General features: G+C 48.2%; 2 protein-coding genes across 7 annotated transcripts; one reads left to right on the top strand and one right to left on the bottom strand.

Moving 5' to 3' along the window:
* Window positions 1-288: 288 nt before the first annotated feature.
* MPZL2 (myelin protein zero like 2) lies at window positions 289-6,929 on the bottom strand. 3 transcript variants are annotated; one of them, XR_008574085.1, is made up of 7 exons: window positions 6,795-6,929; window positions 4,447-4,613; window positions 3,603-3,813; window positions 3,207-3,351; window positions 2,659-2,746; window positions 1,425-2,110; window positions 289-1,291 (listed from the first exon to the last, which is right to left on the bottom strand). XR_008574085.1 is itself a non-coding variant. In XM_054803169.1 (6 exons), exons 1-5 carry the CDS (start codon window positions 6,847-6,849, stop codon window positions 2,686-2,688), a joined length of 639 nt encoding a protein of 212 aa, XP_054659144.1. In that variant the 5' UTR covers window positions 6,850-6,929; the 3' UTR covers window positions 289-2,110; window positions 2,659-2,685. The 3 variants fall into 3 exon arrangements, 2 of the variants coding, with proteins under 2 accessions (XP_054659144.1, XP_054659145.1); XM_054803169.1 differs by having other exon boundaries at window positions 289-2,110; XM_054803170.1 differs by having other exon boundaries at window positions 289-1,531.
* Window positions 6,930-6,968: 39 nt separating this feature from the next.
* LOC129196176 (T-cell surface glycoprotein CD3 epsilon chain) lies at window positions 6,969-16,820 on the top strand. 4 transcript variants are annotated; one of them, XM_054803175.1, is made up of 7 exons: window positions 10,342-10,419; window positions 10,536-10,645; window positions 12,094-12,114; window positions 12,650-12,847; window positions 13,647-13,799; window positions 14,900-14,946; window positions 15,300-16,820. In XM_054803175.1, exons 2-7 carry the CDS (start codon window positions 10,597-10,599, stop codon window positions 15,354-15,356), a joined length of 525 nt encoding a protein of 174 aa, XP_054659150.1. In that variant the 5' UTR covers window positions 10,342-10,419; window positions 10,536-10,596; the 3' UTR covers window positions 15,357-16,820. The 4 variants fall into 4 exon arrangements, with proteins under 4 accessions (XP_054659148.1, XP_054659149.1, XP_054659150.1 ...); XM_054803173.1 differs by lacking the exon at window positions 10,342-10,419 and adding an exon at window positions 6,969-7,105 and having other exon boundaries at window positions 14,900-16,820; XM_054803174.1 differs by lacking the exon at window positions 10,342-10,419 and adding an exon at window positions 9,338-9,398 and having other exon boundaries at window positions 14,900-16,820.
* Window positions 16,821-19,450: the final 2,630 nt, after the last annotated feature.

Raw genomic sequence — 19,450 nt, 5'->3', positions numbered from 1 at the left:
CGCGCTCCTCGCCCCCGGGAGCGGAGCTGTCTGGCCTGGTCACCGCGGTGTGTCCGCCACGGGGGAACGGGGCCACCGGCCCTGCTGGGGCCCGGGCGCTCTGCCCTCCCAGGGAGGAGCAGGCCAGCAGCCAGCAGGGCTCCCGAGAAGCCTGGGCGGCCCGTTTCTGGGTTAGCCAGATGGCCGGTTTTTTGGTGCTTTTCAGGGCAGAAAAGCCCTCATCTGAGGTGCCGAGGGTGCAGCAGGACTGCACGTCCCTATGTCACAGCACTTCTATAACACAGTCACTGCTGTCCACAAGGCGTGTTTATTTATGACACACATGATTGAAAACGAAAATATACAAACAGATAATGTGCCCAGCACATTACAGGTAGAGTTATAAAGTCATAAAGATACTCTTTGAACAAACAGGCTGATGTTTTGATTTGGTGCTGGTTAAATACTGTAACAGCTCTATGGTTTCAATCATTTATTTCAGAGAATCACATAACGGTTTGGTTTAGGAGGGACCTTAAAGACCATCTAGTTGCAACCCCCTGCCACGGGCAGGGACACCCTCCACTAGCCCAGGTTGCCCAAAGCCCCATCCAGCCTGGCCTTGAACACTGCCAGGGAGCCAGGGGCAGCCACAGCTTCTCTGGGCAACCTGTGCCAGGGCCTCAGCACCCTCACAGGGAAGAATTTCTTCCTAATATCTAATCTAAATCTCCCCTCCTGCAGCTTCAGGCCATCCCCCCTTGTCCTGTCACTCCCTGCCCTTGTCACCAGTCCCTTGGCAGCTTTCCTGGAGCCCCTTCAGGGACTGGAAGGAGGCTCTAAGGTCTCCCCTTCTCCAGGCTGAACAACCCCAACCCTCTCAGCCTGTCTCCACAGCAGAGGTGCTCCAGCCCTCGGATCATCTTCGTGGCCTCCTCTGGAATTGCTCCAACAGGTCCATGTCTGTCTTGTCCTGGGGACCCCAGAGTTGGACGCAGTACTCCAGGTGGGGTCTCCCCAGAGGGGAGCTTTCTGGGCTGTGAGCACGCATTGCTGGGTCATGTTGAGCTTGTTTGCCTTAGAGAGACTAAGTCTATGGACGTACACGCTGGTGATCACCTGGGCAATAAACAGCACCCAGAGAAAGCAGGATACTGGCGTTGTTGTTGGAAGTCTGAACCGTGCTAGAAGCCGTTGAGTGATGCTACCACACCAGACGGTGGTGGGACAGCACACCACCAGAGCATCGCTTGCTCAGGGCAGTCTCTGAGCTTGAACCCAGCAGCTGCTGCCAGCCAAAGTTTCAGGGCACCTGCAATGGTGGGTGTAAGGCCGCTGAACTGCGGAAAGAAGCGTCCCGCCTGGCAGTGGCATGGTCCCTTGGAGGGAAGGGAGGGAGCGGGGCTGGAAAGCCGAGGGGAAAGGAGGTCAGCATTGGGACGTACCGCAGAGCGAGAGTGGTAAAAGGAGGGGAGCTGCCGACGTGCCTGGCCACGTGCTGCACAGCAGAAGGCAGTGTCTTCGGCTACCGTAGTTACAAAGCCTACTGAGGCTGCAAGAGATCAATATGAAAAACACACTCACTGGTAAACATTATCCCTAATAAGAAACAACATACATTCCCAAACTGTAATACTTCCCATTTAAAGTAGCAAAGAGATTTAAAGTACGTCGTAGCAACTAGCTGCTGCTCTGATCCCTCATGCAGTCAGTCCTCATTTTAGTGACATCAGAGAGGATTTTGATTTTGAGGGAGGAAAAATAAGGCAACATAAATGCACCTGGTGATTTTTAAGGTGCAAGAGTGTGTCTGCTCAGACACTTTAAAAACCTCTGTCCAGCCAGGTATCTTGGCATTTTGTTCAAATCTTTCGGCATTTTTTCAATCTTCAGAGCAGCTTGCTTCACATTCTGCAGGTGCGAAGATTAAGGAAAGGTCCTTGTTCATGGGGCAAGTTCCTCCTCCTTTGCTTCAACAAAGGAAATATACAACTTATGTTAATGTCATTCTCTTTCCTTGCAAGAATTTCAGGTTGAGCAGGGATACCACACTCGCAGCATGATGCATCTGTAATTCAGCTTTGTTCTAACATCCAAAATTACAAGCTTTCACCATCTGCTTTAGAAGTACCTAAGAGGAAAGATTATAAGAAAAACAAAGCAGATTCATTACTCAGGGTTATTGTTGAAAATGAAAATAGTAGAGGCAACAGCTGATCTCAGATATTGAGGGGGTAAAAACTACACTGAAATGTTTCAGCAAAGCCAGCAAATCTGGAAATGGTTTCAGCCTTCCTGTAGCCATTTTAAAACAATAAAGAATAAATGAATCAAAAAGCAGACTCAAAACTGGTGAAAGGAAAGTAATTCATTCCTCTTTATCCACAAAACAGGCATATCACGGAAAGCAGAAACAACAGCTTTCCTACAAATGATCCTCAACACTAGGGTGGAGAAATCTCTTCTACAGTTAAGAGGCAGTTCTGTCTCCACTGCCTGTTCGGTTGTCAGTCTCTGTGTGAAGGCTCCTCAAGAGCAAAGTGTGACTGTGGTCTCAGCTGTTTCTGCTTATGGCTACCATGACCTGTTGACTGTGAATAGAAGTGAAATACCTAAGTAAAACTGTCTTAGAAAGTCTGCAGTAACACCAAGACATGAAGAGAATCTTTGAATGGATACCTGTATTGTATATACCATCAAAGACCTCTAGTCTTCTAATGGACTGGCTTCCTTTTCTTCTCCAATCTTCAGATTCTCCTTTTCTCTACTGTTATAAAAAAAAGGGAGGGCGAGGGAGAAGAAAAAAAGCCCAAATCAGCATCAGATATCCTGAGCAGTAGAATCATGTTCTGAGTTAAATGCAACATCCATAACATATAAGAAGAAGTTATATGATAAAATAACAAGCATACTACATACAGTGACCACAGTGTCAGGTTCATGGAGGAAAGAACAGAGTGATCTTCTGCCAACTACCACCTCACCAGCTGGGTCCTTCTCTGAATGAGGAGCCACCGTGAAGAACAAGAGCAAAATGAGGACTCGAAAGCTCGTTCATCCTGGGGCTCTGTTCTGACTGCAAGTAAGCAGCCAATAATTGCTAATTGTGTTGGCAGTTTTGCATTGTGGACGCTTATTGTAAGGTCCAAGCTAATGATTCAGAATAGCTACAAAGATATATATGACAAGCTTTCCCAGAAGCCTTCCTCTCTCTCCTCTGTCCTTACAGTTCAGTGTCTGCCACCTCGATCCTCTTCTCTTGCGCTTTCTTCCGATGATGTCGACAGATAATCACAACTGTCACCACAATGATCATCAGAACACAAGCAGACCCAATAGCCACTGCCAGGAAGTGGATTTCTGAGAAATGCACTGCATGGAGAGAAACCGATAAATGAACAAGGGGGGCACACAGGGGGCTCTTGGTATGAGGCTGGGAACCTGTATCCCTGAAGATAGCCTTTCCTCAGGCTCCTTTTTCCCTTGTATCCATTAACCACCCTCATGCTTTCTCTTTATAATCCCATTTATTCCATACATTTTCCCAAATGTGGAGGAAGACCTGCCAATGCTTCGCACCATCTAAATTCGCATGACACCTGGTGGGGTTCTTGGCCTCTCACCTTTCTCCACAACTCTGAGTCGCACTTCACCAATTGTGCCATCAACATCTGGTGGGTTCTTCACCTGGCAGGTGAATGTCCCGTTGTCAGTGGGCTGCAAATTCCAGATAATGATGGAAACATCATTGCGCTCAATATTCCCATCCCAGGTGACTCGCTCTTTGAACCGTCCAGCAGACAGCTTGTAGGGCTCCTTCAGGTAATAAAATACCTAGAAGAAAGAGAGGAAGCTCTCATTCCTATGCACTGTGCAGTCTCTGTGATGGAAGGAGCACGTGCAAATGGAGTGGCAGCGGCTGAGGCACGTGGCCTAAGTTGATGACAGCTGTGTTGGCCCAGGCGCTCTCCCATGAACTCTCAGACCACTTCAAAAGATAGTGCCTTTGCTCCAGCAGCCGTGCCAGCTCTGTCCTGCTCCGGCCTGAGGCTTTGTTAGGCTGTGTTCAGCAGTCTTTCAGTTACAGGCAGTACTACCTGCTTGCCCTGCCACATTGGCCAAGGCAAAACATTCTGTAAGTTGCGTCAGGTGCAGGATGTCAGCTAAGACACAGCGTTCAGCTGTGGTATAAGCAGACACGGTTTGATGAGGGCCTGGATATAGTAACCCTGATTACCCAAAAGTAAACATAAACAATGTTCCTTTAGCCAGGGTCTGTAAAAAAACCTTCTTGCTCAGAGTAATCATTACGAGTAGCAGAGAAGAGGCCCAAGATGTACATGTGCATTTCAGCTGTGCTTGCCCATGCCCACACTTGGAATTGTCACGGACACTGGGCTTACCCTTGGGACTGGTTTGTTAGGGCAAGTGTGCATCTGCAAAATGGAGTGTAAAGGTCTCACTCACTGGCTCATGAGAGCTCAGGTCCTCGGGCTGGAAGTTCCAGGTCACTGAGAGGTGCTGGCTAATAGGGCTGCTGCTGGAAAAGGTGCATTTTAACCGCAGGTTAGTGCCGTTCACAGCATCCACCTCCTTGGAAGTGTGAACTTGCACGGCTGCCGCAGGCCGCAGTGCTGCAGGGAAAACAGCAGGGGTTAGAGGTAAAGAAAAGTATTGTCTAGGAGTAAGCTCATCACTTTTCCTTATCTGCATTTAGTCTATGCAGGAGCCTGCCTTATCCATCCCTGTTGATATCTTAACCTGACAGTCTAAGCACGCGGATGTAATGAGGTGACGGAGGTGATCCTGCCTGTGCAGAATCCAAGAGATCCCCTGTGCTTCATGGATTTTGTCAGTTGATAGGCAAGCTGCACAGTGCTGGTTTCAAGGGAGTTTGCATTCATCTGAACTGCCGGTACAGTGCTTTCTTTGTAGTTTTGTGGCTGCACAGGTAAACGCTTACAGATTTGATAACTGGTTGAGAAAGGACCACTGAGAAGGACTTGCCTATAGGGACAATAGACTGTTTTGGGGGAGAAATGTCTCTCTTCAGGCATGAACAAACTTGACATCTAGGAGGTACAGGGCTGGTGTAAATGCCACCCCTCCTTCAATACACGCTTGCTCCTGACTGGCACCAAACCATGTAACTTTTCATGTGCTTGTCTGGGTCACATTTTCAAAAGTGAGTGCACTCTACTGCACTCAATTCCCCAAGCAGATTTCTTCAGAAAAGCAGTCCTGCCCTTCCAAGTAGGACTGCTGAGCCCCAATAAACAATTTCTATGTCCGATGCTAGAACTTTCCTTTATAAACTTTCTATTACCAGCCTGACTGTCACACACATTATGGTGAAAACTGCTCTTATTGATGCACGAAGTGCCTGTTAGAAGGTTAATAGCCCAGCTGGACAACTGTAGTCAAATGTAGTCAGGCTGAGGAACTCTACATGAAATCCTCAAGGTAAATCTGTCAGCATTTGTCTGTCAAAGAAACATTCTCTGTTAACCAAACCACAACAGCTGCCACTTTAAAAATACGTTACCATCGAGTTAGACTACCCTAAGAGACAACCAGCAAGAGAGAGAGCATCAAAGCACAGAGAGAAGAAAAATGAAAACTAAGAAAACCAAAGGGTTGCTGGTAAAGATGCCTCTCACTCTCAGCCCTAGTTGTCCTCTGGCTTGCCCTGCCATTCCAGACAGAGTTCAATCACTCTGGCAGAGTGGTGCTACCAAAGCAGTGGTGCTGCAAATTCTCACTCTTTTCCCTGCGATTGCTGTGTGGCTTGCCTGTCCGCTTTAGCTCCCCAAGTTAGTGGGTCCCTTTCCACAAAACAGCGGTGCCGAGCTAAAAATCTTGCTGCTGCTGCTGAAAGGGACAGTCCTCCCTGTTCCTGATCATGTGCTCCCATTAGTTTCCTTTTACACACTGGTCAAACTAACCCAGCAGAAAAAAGATAATATTAATAATTTCCTGTCACTTTAGGAAGATGAGTTAACTCACCCCAGAGTGATTCAAGCAAAAAAAAAAAAAAAGCTTATCTGGGGTTGTAAAATACGGTTTCATAATACAGACGATCAATAAATTTCCTGTATTTGAAAATAATGTATAACCAAAGACTTCCTTGCCAAATTATTTTTTTTTCTCAAAGGAGAAAAGATTTGAAATGCCAAAACATTGAAGGTGTTCACATTTGAAAAACTTCATGGGCAGAGATCCTGTTTCTCATCCAAAGATTCAGTGTCAAATTGTTTCTTTTTAAACTCCTTTAAAAGAACAGCTGTGGGAAATAAGTGTAAAATACTTTTTTCAAGAGAGATTATCGAGTGTATCTGTCTGATGATGCATTTGGGAGAGGAAGACACAGTGTTCTTAGATTCCAGGTATATTGATATAAACCACAGAAAATTCAAGCGAGGTTATTGTTGTCAATCTGGAATCGTTGCTGTGTAAAGGATCTAAACCCAGTGCTGCTTAACAATCTCTGATTGTCTAGTAACAAAGATAGTGAAAAAAAACCATCTAGGAGTAAAGTCCAGCTTCCTGGCAGGAGAGAAAAAGATGTGTAAGCAGAGCTCAGAATGAGATCAGTGTTCTTCTTCCGCTTGAACACACACCTAAACCTGTTTGTCGAAGAAACTTAATCACTTTGTGTCGCTTGCAGTGAACCCTGGACCGAAATAATCACAGCAATCGTCCACAAGTATCTGAGACTCCTATAAAGTTGCTGCCTTAATGAGGACAATAGTGAAAGGATCAGAAGAGGAAAGTCAAGATGGCAACTGAGGCCAGACAGTGCCAGGTTTCCTTACCTCGGAGCTGTACCCCAAGAAAGAGCACAGCTCCCAGCCAGCTGGGGCCATGCATTGGGAAGACAAGTCCGTACTCCACAGCTTGAGCAGTCCCGGAAAGAGAAATTCGTTTCAGGGTCTCGATAACCGGATGAAAGATGAGTTTCTCAAAGCCTTCCCAGCACAGTAGAGCAAATGCCTTTCTCTTAGCTTGGTCTGCAAAGCAATGTGAGCACTCCTTCCCGCTGGAGTCAGAGAGCACTCCCTGCCCTTGCACTGAAAGGCAAGGTGTGGCCAGCACAGCTCATGTCTGCGTAAAAGAGATTTTCAAGGTAAGATTAATTTCTTCTGCTTCCCATACTCCTTTGCTCTTTTGTGTTGCAATCATCCCTCCTCCCAGCTTCCACTTGAAACCCCTCCCCTCTCCTGGCAGGTAATTTTGCTCCTCAAAGAAAATTTGCCTCAAGGTGTTTACGGATAGCCTGAAGGAATGAGGGGCCGTTTGTTTGGCAAAATCCTGCAAACAATCCAAAAAAAGCAACCCAAAACAGACAGTCTGTTGCAGCAGTGTGAGCACACATCCAGAGCATGGAAATGTCCTATGAAACACAGCTACCCACAGTAAAATGAAGTGATCATTTTAATGTTACTTGGTTGTAGCCATCCTGCAGGAGAATTGGGAGACTTGTGACGTTCTTGGAAAAGTCAAAAGACTATTACATTGGACATGAGTCCAGCCCGGTGGTAGTCCAGGCACAGCTGGGGAAACCCCACTGTGCTTCACAAGCAGCACAAGGTACTAGAGAAAGGATCTCAGGGCGACACAAAATATTTTCCTGGAGGCACGTGGCAGTTGTGAGAGCACGAAACTGAGATGTGCATGTGGGTTGGCAAAATAAGGATGTTTGCATTTGAAGACTATAAATCACTTTAACAGCAGAACCTGATGCTGGCTGTGGCTGTGTTTGTGTTTGGTCCATGGTCTAGTTCCAAGAAGTCATCCCAGGTTATGAACTTTCATTGTGACTGATGCTAATTTCCCTCGCAGTGGTGCCAAGGCAGGGATGGGGAGGATGCCCTAACCTCCAGGTGTTTTGAAGGACTCCCTTTAGCTCAGAGCTAAGGTGCAGAGTGAAGGCAGTCTTGCTGTGCAGCAGCATGGGCTCCAATTGGCATGTTTTGGATTACCTGTGACACAAAAAGAGGATGTCCGGACTGGCCAGAACAAGGTTTTGATGGAAAGAGGACAGCAGCAGGACTCTCAGACTTCCCGCCAATGAGCAACCATGTGGACATCTCTCCTCCCATCTGCTGTTGTAACATGCTTGCAGCAGTTTCTGAGGGGAATACTGAATTTATTTTTAACTTTTAAACTTCAAGTTACAAAGTTGGCAATGTAAAAAAGCACCGAGGCTATCAGTCTCATGGATTGTCCATGGAACAGCACAGAGAATCTTGTTTCTGCTAACATGTCTCTGCTAATAGCTCTGAGATACTGGATATCTCCGTTTTCGTGGGAATAATTTAGCCATGTGTTAACCCTGCATCGCTGCATCTCCCCACATTTCTACTCAGTTACTATTCCAAAACATCTATGCTTTCATTGCCATCATAAACACTTATTAGGCTGGGGTTCTTTGGTTGGTTGGTTTGCAAACAGAGGATTCTTTTGCCTTTTCAGATTTTTGTTTTGAGTATCTGTAAGGCAGTGCTCAGCAGCCAATTTCCTGCCACCTCCTACGATCGTCTTTCTGCAAAGCAGCAACTTCTTATCCTCAGGCAGCCCATGCAGAGTCCAGTAGGACAAGTGTGTTTCTTGCTGTAACTGCACTTTGGCCACTCTGGCCACGTAACACCACCACTGGCTCTCACTTAAGACGACATTTGTGTAATGCACAGGTCTGGGAAGAGGGTCTGTTCTGCTCTTTACTTGCAGACTTTCACTAACTTTCAACATCTCGTTTCAAAACGTGCTGACCCCAACTGTTAAGAGAAGGCCATGCCCTGGCACCCTTACTAGTAACAAAAATTCCTGAGTTTTCATTTTGAAACAGAAATAAGTAAAAAAAAGATCGGACAGCTGAAGAGAGCGCCTCAATAAACGAAATAAGGGCCTACAACATTGTCATTAGCCATGTCATTACATGGTGAGCTCTTGGGAAGGAGCAAGAAGCCATCTCCACCCTCCCAGGCACCTGGAAAGGAGTCCCTCGAGATGTGTGCGGCAGGTGCGTCCTCGTGGAAGAAGGGAACGTCAGCTGGCGTCGCAAGGTCTGCTCGGGACGCGTGCCCTCAAATCCTCACAGCCGTTATGAGCAGCTCTGCCACCCCTGTAGGCTTCAAGCAGAGGGAAGGGGAAAGACGGTGCGTTCCCACTTCGTTCATGCCAGCACCGCTGTTGGAAGCAAAGCTTGGAAAGGCCGCTGCCCCCGTCCCGTGGAGGTGTGGAGGTCTCTGCCCGCCCCACGTCCAAATCTGGCAAGAGCCAGCCGGCGTGGGAGCAGAGCGCTGGAAGGGGTAGGAGCCCCCTCTAGTGGAACCAGGCCGCTGCTGCTCGGGCTGCAGACCCCGCGGGAAGTCAGCGCACGGGGAGCTCCGTTAGAAGAGGCGCTGCAAAGCCGCCGGGTGAGCCAGTGTCTTCTGAGCAGTGTCCTCTGAGTCCAGAGGTGTCTTCTGAGCACAAGGTCTGGACTCCTCCCGGCTGTGCACGGAAGCATGTCTCAGGCTTTCGGGACGGCTTTGCGGCACCATGTTCCCTTCTGCTTTCGGCAGCTTGCGAGACACAGGCTTACTCCAAACAGCCTCGGCCTTCCCCCCTGAGAGGGCTGCTAGACTGGCGAATAGACGAGCCTAAATGTCATTTAAAGAAATAAAGCTGATTTTGTTGTAGGTGCCATTCAAAACGTGAGAACGAATGCTGCATGAAAATGTAGACTAGCTTTTGCAGTCTCGTATTGAAACTGGAGAGAAACAGCAACACAGTTAAGCAAGTTCCCTCCTAGCAGGAGAGCATGTCATTGAGTATCTGTCGGGAGCAGAGCGTTAGCTTCAGGTCAGAGGCTTGCAGCCAGGCTTGTGGTACTTAGCCACCGCTTTTGCTGTGCTCCGCACTGTCAGTATGTGTGGACAGGCAAGTCTGGGTGAGGAGCTGGTGAACGCCACTCTTGAAGAGGCAGCAGGAATAAATGGGTTCTGTTAGAGCAAAATAACAAAAGCAGAGTCTAGATTGCATCATCAGTGACTAAACCCCCCAGGTTTTACAGCCTGGCACTTACAGGCTCATTTCTGCTGGCTATACGGTGTTTCTAGGTGCTGAGCTTCTTGTAGCATTTCTGGTTCCCTTGTTTATTCCCTCGCTATGTTAAGTTGCTTGCAGTAGTTCGAACTTAGAAGCGCTCACTTTGAAAAGTTGTTAGGAAGGTCCTGACAGCAAATCTGATCCAGGCTCAGTTCTCTCTCCTGCTGCTCCTTGGGCAGTTACAACAGGTCTCCGGAAACTCAAACTGGGCTGGTGCAGAGCAGCCACCCCTTGCTGTCAATGACGTTCTGTGAAGACGTTTTGAGCCTCCGCACTTCCTGACATGGGCTCATTTTACCAAACGTCTTCTGTGTCTGTCTTGCCTGCTTGCAGGTTTCACTGGAAACAGTGAGTCTCCCCAGCACTGCTCAGTTCATTGCTGTACACAATTCCGGGAAAAAATCTTGGGCCTCTTTCTTGTAAGAGAGAACTTGAAAGGCAATGTCTTCTTTCTTCCCTCACAGCCAGCCTCAGTGATGCCAATCTGATGTGATAGAGAAGATCAAGAGAAGGAGGAATACGAAGATGAGGTTGGAGCAGTCCTTGCCTCTCCTGGGACTCCTACTGTGCATGGGTGAGTACAGCTGGCCAGAAGCCCACAGGGACCAGGAGGGTGGCTGCCCAGGGGCTGCAGAGGAGAAGGCATCAGGGTGCGTGACCGGTTTTGCAAAGTACCTGCAGCCACATGTGCAACTGGCATGTGCAGTGCCTGTAGAGCTGCTGCTCTCCAGAGTGAGCATTCCCTTCAGAGTGCAGGGACAGAGAAATGGGAATCCGATGCTTTCAGGCTGGAGAAAAGAACCTAAGGTCCCTAGTGAATTTTTCCTTACTAGCTGATTCACTAAGATGCCTGGTCTCCAAATGTCATGCAGCAGGGTTGGAGTTTGATGCACTGCTTTCTGCAGCAATGTGAATGATAAGGTTCTGTGGTTTTAATTTTGTTTTTACGTTTTATTCATGCACTTTTCTTAATCCATTTTGTGATCATGGGTAACTAACTTCAGTTCCAATGCATGGTGATATCATGGGAGCAGTAGCAATTTCCATGGTACCAGTTTGAACTGACCAGCATTTAGAAAGCTGGTTTAGGATGAAGTGCAGACTATCTGTAAAGACTATAAAAAACCCCTGGTAACTATGAGAGATAAGTTTGAAAGATAATTAAAAGATACTATACTAGGAGTACAGCTACTCTGCCAATGTGCTGCAAATACCAACTGCTATTCGTTGAGAAGATTGAAAACATTTGGTTTAGCAATGGCTTGTTCTTTTTTCAAATTTAAATTCATCTTCTATAAAGAAAAAAGCATCAAATCACCTTCTCTCCAGCCAAGTCCTATGCCTGCGGAGTTTCAAATCTACAATTTTGTTACAAGTAACTCCTATTGTAAAGCAAGAATTACCTGGGATGAGACAACAGCGCTGAGCATATGTATCCAGGTCATTCCTTTATTTACTTACTTTCTATCAACAAATGTCTTTAAAGCAAATCACAAGTCTGATTCAGACCTCCTAAAAACTGTTTCTATAGTACTCCAGCTCCAGAGTCTTCAATGGAGCTACTTGTTTCCTACCGAGAGAAAAATCACACAGATAAACTGCTTTACAGAGTTAAATCAAGTGTCAGGGACCAATCCTCCAGTGAGTACACTCCTGCAGAGGACAATGGTTCTTACTGCAGAAAGCAGGCATGATTTCCCAGCAGTCTTTGGTCCATGATAATAAAGCAAAATTGTTGGGTGTACAGCTTGCAATAACGCTTTTTCTAAACTGGGTCGGAAGATTACTCAAATTTCCATTCTGCCTTAGTCCGTGCTAAAGATGGCTTCCAAAGGAAAAGGCTTCATTGCAAAACAACATCCTGTCTCAGCTAACAGAATGTTTCTAATGCCTTTAGCACAAATAGAGGAGTAGAAACATCTCTTTCAAGCAGCTTAGTTCAGAAAGGATATCCTTCAAGTAGGAAAAGTGTATGATATCAGCAGCTAAATTACTTAACACTTACTGTTCTTTCTTTTGTAGTTGGCACCACAGCTCAGCAGGGTAAGTGTATTTTACCAGCATTCTTAACTATTTAGTATGATAAAAAGACCAACTATGCCTCACAAGTGAGGACTAAAAAGTCAAATGCAAATATTTGAATTTTGTAAATATTGTAGGACAGGAAACATTCCCTGTTCATTAATTGTTACTGATCTCACTGATTTGAAAAACTGGCTGTCGTCAGTTGCCCCTAATTACTGTTAGTGGTCTCCAAGCAGGGTTGGCCATTTGCAGAGAGCAGCAAGCATATGGATAAAGAGAACAATGAATGGCAGGTGGCCAGGCTCTCTGACACAAAGTTGAACGCTATGCGATGGTGTTTTGATACCATTCAGTGGTGCAAAGAATCAGTGTAAAAAACTAAAGGAAAGCATGCACGCATAAGACACATACACAGGGAATTTACATTATACCATGAAATCAAAGATTTGGCAGAGCAAAGTGTCATGGTGGGATCAAGGGTGGGCAGGGAAGCCTGCTCAGAAGCCATTTGTAATGCTGGTTTCCCTTCTCATTGGCCCACCTTCCAATAAAGAATTCCTGGTGGAGATCTCCGGAACCACGGTGACAATCAGGTGTCCCTCCAGCAAAGACCCTATACTCTGGGAGTTAAGTGGGGTGAAACAAGACAACAAGGAGCAAAACTATGTTATAGAGAATCATGACAGCTCTCCTGTCAATGTGAGTTGTTCAGCAGGTGGAGAGAAGTATGAAATGTACCTGAACGCCAGAGGTGAGTGAAAAAACACTCGGTCTACAGGCTAAAGATAAACTCTATACATTTCAGTGATGGGTATTAGGACCTGAGACCCCATTTTCAGTGCTGCTGGGCTGGGTGAATGCGATTCTGCTGAGGCCCTTCCAGCACTGTGTGGGCATTAAAAGAGTGCAAGAGTATGTTTTTGGCAAAAGGAATCTCCCTGCTCTCTATGCCTTTCCCTTCCTCTGTCCTCAAGCTTGTTGCATGTCAATGGTTCCCACGTACACAGCACATGATCTTTTTTTATAGGGCTTCTGCCATGCTACAGGGCAAGAGTAATGTCTGTCACAAAGGCCAGAAGCATTTCTTACCTTGCAGAGTGGAAACCTCCCATCTGGAGCACACAGCCTGGTTTCTATGACCCATCAACCAGGGGGAGTTTACCCCCACCCTGACAGAGTGATTTAAGCCTCTGAGCCCTTTGAAGTTTGGGCAGCTGCTCTGCATTCAGGACTTAGACTCCAGCATAGGCAGAGGAGAGCAATGATCTAGGAGATGTTTTGCAGCCTCTGGCTCGGGCCATGCAAACAGCAGAGGGTAGTGAAGGAGGTTGCACACACCAGTCCCTGGTCTGTGCCTGTTTGCAGACCGAAATGGCGGGGTGGATAGAACAGCCTCTGCCGCCCCCCTTCCTCTCTGTTTGCTCTTTTCTCCTTCCCACCCAGAACTGTATCTTTTCTGCTAGCACTAAGCAGATTAGTGAGGCCTGGACTTTCCATGCTGGAAAGGAAGGGTGCCCATCTCTGAGCACCTTCATGTCTCCTTCTGGCAGTGTGTGCAAACTGCGAGGAGCTGGATGCCTTGGCAGTGACAGGGATCATCACTGCAGATCTTCTCATCACCTTCGGGGTGCTGATTCTGGTCTATTACTTCAGCAAAGACAGGAAGGGGAGAGCGAGTGCTAGTGCTGGCAGTCGGCCACGAGGTAAGAGCCATTTCAGGCATCTCTGCTTTCCGTGATGTCCGCTAAGCACTAAATTAAGCGCTTGCCCCTGCCGAGTGACTGAGCGTCCTCTGTTCCCCCCAAGCCTCCAAGACCTCACCAAACAACACTCCTGCTTGCCACATCTCCTGCTCCGGGCTGCCTTCTTGTAGGGGATGAGTGTGGCTACCGTGTTGTGTCAAAGGCTTCCTGCGCATAGGGAACCATTTCACAGGCTGCTGCGCAGCAGCGTCCACTCTGTGCTGAAGCAAACTCTGTACGGCGGATGCTCAGCTTGCAAGTGTAGTTGCAAACCCAGCCTGGCCCTGGCCCGCTCAGCTGCTTGTCTCAGGCAATCAAAGACCAGTTATTAGGCCCGCACACAGAAGATGTGATTAGAAATTGTGGTGTTATTAAAACTATACGTTTTCATTTCTGGGGCCATGGTTTGGTGACCCAGTGGGTCCAGCAGTGGGGCTCCTGGGTTATAAATGCTGGGGTAAAGTGATGCAGGGTGGTGACCTCACGATGCTGGTTCGGATTCGTTCAAGAAGTGCTGATGATGACATTTGTGCCAGGAGACTGCCCGTCAGACAAGTACCATGAGTGCTCACCAGCCGGGCTTTGTGCAGTTCAGGCATCGCCACTTTTCCCCTTGCTTCCACAAAGCTGATGTGCCTCTTTCGGCATGTCTAAGTTCCCTCTTGTGTGCTTACTGTGCATATCGTGTGCTGGGTTCAACAGAACTGTGATGATGTGCTCGTGCCTGTGCAGCTTGCTGAGGCAGAGGACTATAGATCTGGTATCCATATCGTGGAGCTGTGGCCCAGGCCTCTGCTTATGGGGCCGCCTTGTTTTGAAGTATTTCTTCCCAGCCAGGAAAGCCAGAAATTTACCCTTTCTAAAAGAAAGCTGATTTCCTCCGAAATAATGATAAGGCCTCCTGCCTGCAGCAGTTGGGCCTTTAAAAGCTCTAAGCTCATAATAAAGCCATGCAAGTTGACCCATGCTATGCATTACCGTGGGATCATCTCCCTGAAAGTCCCTCATGCTGTCTTACAGGAATCATCACCAAGGATGACCTCTCTTTACCTCTGTTGCAGGTCAGAAGATGCAGCGTCCTCCCCCTGTTCCAAACCCAGACTATGAGGTATGGAGAACCTACATTTTTTTTTCATCTCTCTTTGCTGGCTGGGGAGGCGTAGCCAGAGCCGGGAATCTGTAGCACTTACCCTTTTTGCTCCTTTGAAGAAGCATCCAGTCAACCTCCAGGCTTTCCCAGGAGTGGAGGAAAAAGGTGGTGAGGGTGGAGCCCCTTCTGCTGGTGCTGACACAAGGAGTTGGGAGCAGAACTGCAGCTTCTGGTGCAGGCTACCAGAGCAGCACTACGCCTGCTCCCTCTGTTGTGGTTTTCTCTGCCTATTGTGTGGACCAAGACTCTGGTGGTGTTTTGAGGGTGTGTTAATAAGGATTCCCTAACTAACATCTCTGCTCTTCCCACAGCCCATCCGGAAAGGCCAGCGGGAAGTGTATGCAGGCCTGGAATCCAGGGGCTTCTGAAATTCCTGCGGATGACAGGCTGGGAAACAGCAGCAGAGGGGCTAAGTGCTTCTGCCCAGCTCAGTACCGGTTCTCTGCAGGCCTGCTGAGGCCCAGGCATTTTGGGGTAAGCCAGGCAGCTACACGGGACAGGCACCCTGCTGCCATCCGCCGTCCCACCCCGACATCTTCCTTTGGCCTTCGTTTTGACATTAGGGACAAGAAACAAATGAGCACATTGGCAAGAGAAGTTTTCCTTCTCATTAAAGAACTGCAGCCTCACCCGTGGTTCCTGGCCTCCTTTTCCCTCACACTTCTCTCTCTGCTCCAGTTGCATGCCCAGGTTTTCCCTCCCATTTAATTTCCGCTCTGAGTGCCTCCACTTGCTCCCCATGCCTGTGTAGCTCGTGGGCAAAAAGCAGGTCCTTCCCAGAGTGAATGGCCTCTGACCTTGTCCTGCTCTGATGTTAATAGCCTACCTTCCTTTTGCTGCCCAGGACTGTAACAGAGGCAGTCAGCACATTAAAACCCAAACGGTACATTTTCATAGAAAAGCCAAGCTTCAAGGTTTGAATGAAAATATTTCAGCAGTTTTCCTTTATAAAAATAAGAAGCACTCCTACCAGTACATGCAGCCCGACCTGTCCATCTCTAGTCCTTCTTCTGTAGGAACTGAGTGGGGCTGAGTACCACTTTGCAACCAGTGACCTTTATGTTTCATACCTTCAGCAGAGCATCCTCATAGGGTCATGTGAGGATTGGGCACCTTCCCAAGCCATCTGAAAGCCTCCTGTTAGGAAATATAGGTGCTTGGCTTAAATCTTTGTTGCTGTTAAATAGCGGGGCTCTTTTAGATATTTCAGCTAAGATTTGGACCGCTACTTAGCAAGGAACATCAGCTTTGCAGTCTGCCTGAGACAGCACAATAGGGATTTTCATGTTTCCCAGATTGGAACACAGACCCTTTGGCTCAGCCCAAGGACTAGCACTCTTGCTCTGAAACAGCTTATTTGCTGGAATCGAAATGAATGCATTGGGGCTACAGAGATAAAGCCCAGGACCTACAAAATCCAAGAGAGCATCAAACTCTTTTGCTAGGCTGTCCTTCTTGTCCCAGAGACTTCATGGACTCCATTTTTACTGATATTCTATAGTGTAGTCTAGGATAAACACATTTCTTTGAGTGTGTTGTACCCTAAGGGGTGTACAAGTACATTTGCTGGTGGAGTTTCATTTTCCAGTGCTATCGGTCTTAGAGATTCTTGTGATTTGTCCTTTGCTGCTGCCCTTTCTCTCCCCATTTCAGCTCTGTAACCTGAATTCTGTCTGGGTTGTGTTAGAAAGATGGTGGGCTTCTTTGCCATTGGTAAAGATCCGTTTTAACATTTTACATAAAAAAGTATAAAAATTTTATGTATGACATTTAAAAACTGTAGGATATTAATAAAATAGGAGACAGCACCACCAGGTATGCATTGGAAAAGATTTCCCCTGTGGGTTTGTCTCTGTTAAATAAAACCAGTTCTTGTTAAGGGGATTTCCCAGGTCAGGAGTGAGAGCTTCTGTGGATCTGTTGCAGTAGCCTCTGAGGGGTTTGGGAGCGGACGGTGCCAGGATGGAGCCGGGGCGGGGGGCAACTACACATAGAAAAATGCACTGCCGTGCCTAGGAGAGCGGGGCCGGAGAGCAGGGCTGGGGGCAACGGGAGCTGGGGAGTGGGACTGGGGCTGCTGTCTGCGAGCAAGTGAAATAGCTGAGGTGCCATGCACTCGACATACAGATTTTAAAAGCAGCGGTTTCCAAAGCAGCAGCAATGGGACAGGTAGTAACTTAAGGGGAAGGGCCCAAGAGGTGCTGTGGTGCCTGGGAACATTTCTGGTCTAACACCGGCCAAGTGAGCCATGTTTCTGTTGCTCTGCAGAGCAACAGCTCTGAAGAAAGGAAACAGCAGCAGTGATGGGGGCTGGGGGTGGTTTAACCCTTGAGTTTCAGCATGGGGAGACGTATACCCAGCAAGTTTCACGTTCAGATTGCTGTGCTTACCCTGCAGGATGTGGTTTTAAAAGCAGCACAGCTGGGTTTACTATACAAGGTGCTAAACATCTAGGAGGGAGATTGTAAGATACAAAGAGCACTAACCTCCGGCAGCTCTAAAACCACTCTGGGCCACGTTCTCAGCTTCTGCAAGACATCACTGCTCCAGGGACGCTTGCTCAGCCCAGCCATATAGCCCATTGCCACGAATGGGATGTGAGAAGCTCAGAGCACTCTGGGTGTACAAGGTCTAAATTTTGCTTCAAGCTACACCCCAATGCTTCTGCCACCATTTATGGGGCTACATGTTTGCCTAGTGTTTGCCTCAACCAGTGCCACCGCATGCTCTCCTTATCTCAGTGGGATCAGCGCCCATCCAGTGACAACATCTCTCTGCCTCTGTGCTTAGCTGCACTATGGAAATATTTCTTTGTCCTCCCAAAGGTGAGGTGCTGAGGAGCCTCTCACAAACAGATGAGTTGTAAATGTTGTCCCTGCTGTGTATTTGATTTGTGCAGAACATAGCCACCCACTCTGCTCTGGGTTTCTCCTGCTCTTTGGGTGTGGTTAGCCACCTTTGCTCATTGCTTTTAGATCTGACGGTGACAGAAGTGCTATGAACTAGGCAGTCTGGTGGTCACTTTTTTTGTAAGGTCCCACCCCGATGGCTTTGCAGACCAAAGATGGGTATTGGCATATTCTACCTGCAATGGCAATGGCTCACCCTTCACTGGAGCAAGTTAGAGCAGTAAAAAACACTAAGATATTATTCGGCTCCTGTGAAGAGCAAAATGTCATCACATGAAGAGCCAACACCATAGGAAAACAGCTCCTTTTCTTGTTCACTGTCCACAAGGCTGATCACACACTCATTCCTGTAAGAGTACGTGGGGTGCACCCACAGCTTTGCACAGCCTCTGTGTTGTTTGCTGTGTCAGACGTGTCACAGATTTATGGCCAGTCTTTATTGAGTGTTAACTCTTTCGGTGCTTACTTCGTACCACTGAGTCACAACGCAATTCACAGCCTGGTGCTCTCCAAAGCCTGTCACCCAGATTCTCAGAAAAGCAGGAAAACAACCTACAGGTGTGTGCAACTGGCACATGGAGGGTGACCTGGTTTCTGAGGTTTCTAACTGCTAGCTGATCCTGTCTGTTATCTGCCTGCCATTTTGGCCATAGTCAGACCACGTTAGCTGTTTCTGCTCAGAGCTGGGGAGCGGGGACCTAGCCCGGAAGAGCTGGGTTGGTGTGGGAAGACCCAGTGCTGCTCAGATTCTGGAAGGGTGGTTGAGATGGGAAAGGCTCTGAAAGTTTGTTCGACTGCATTCTGTACTCAACACAGTGGGATGGCTAGTGAGCCTGAAAAAGGGGTTGCCAAATGCCCTGTGAAAGATTCCTGGCCTGGTCACAAAGGTGAGTCACTCTCCAGTGGACTGCAGAGGCGGACGTGTGTGGGGCGTGCGGACTGCCTCTGGCCCTCGCTGCCTGGCCAACTCTGCTGCCACGTGTTTTGCACGGTCTCTGCTGCAGTTTTTGTGCCCTGTGTTGTTTCCATTTCCTCTCTGGGCTCAGCCCCCGCAAGCTCTTCTGGGGACCCAGCACAGCTCGCTGCTTTGCTTATGCTTTACTCCTCTGAGCACTGAGGCAACCTGCAGGCTGGCTGGGTGCCCGGGACCCAGCAAGCCTCTGCGGTTTGGAGTCTGCGATTAGATGCCAAGCCCTGCATGTGCAGAGGAAACATCCTCCTGTCCTCCCTCCTGCTAGCCCCCCAGCTCTCTCCAGGGGGCTGAGGCACATGGGCATTTTGCAGGGGTGACACAGACTTTGCTAAGCATCACTGTGCTCACGGTGTCCCCACTCCAGCAACGGACCCGGATGTCATTTGGATCCTGGCACGTAGAGGTGGCACAGCCATGGGCACCTGCCTGCACTGGCAGAGCAGTGTCCTACCGAGACGGTGTCCTACCGGGACAGGCCTCGCGGCTCTGCAAGGATCCAGGCAGATCGCATCCAGCGTGCACCTTCCCCAGCGACCGCAGGGCTCCCCAGGCTTCAACACAACTGATGGAGCAGGGAGGC

Source organism: Grus americana, chromosome 24 (assembly GCF_028858705.1).
Source record: "Grus americana isolate bGruAme1 chromosome 24, bGruAme1.mat, whole genome shotgun sequence".
Classification (NCBI taxonomy): domain Eukaryota; kingdom Metazoa; phylum Chordata; class Aves; order Gruiformes; family Gruidae; genus Grus; species Grus americana.
The sequence above is the reverse complement of the archived record's forward strand: the minus strand, read 5'-3'. Positions and strand labels throughout refer to the sequence as shown.

Bases quoted from the DNA above. Each gene is read 5' to 3' on its own strand.
- MPZL2 (XM_054803169.1), bottom strand. From the start codon at position 6,849: ATGCATGGCCCCAGCTGGCTGGGAGCTGTGCTCTTTCTTGGGGTACAG. The intron at 4,614-6,794 runs GTAAGGAAACCT...TTTTCCCTGCAG, and splicing joins TCTTGGGGTACAGCTCCGAG to CACTGCGGCCTGCGGCAGCC. The intron at 3,814-4,446 runs GTGAGTGAGACC...TCTTTCTTCTAG, and splicing joins ACCTGAGCTCTCATGAGCCA to GTATTTTATTACCTGAAGGA.
- LOC129196176 (XM_054803173.1), top strand. From the start codon at position 10,597: ATGAGGTTGGAGCAGTCCTTGCCTCTCCTGGGACTCCTACTGTGCATG. The intron at 12,115-12,649 runs GTAAGTGTATTT...CTTCCAATAAAG, and splicing joins TGGCACCACAGCTCAGCAGG to AATTCCTGGTGGAGATCTCC. The intron at 13,800-14,899 runs GTAAGAGCCATT...CCTCTGTTGCAG, and splicing joins TGCTGGCAGTCGGCCACGAG to GTCAGAAGATGCAGCGTCCT.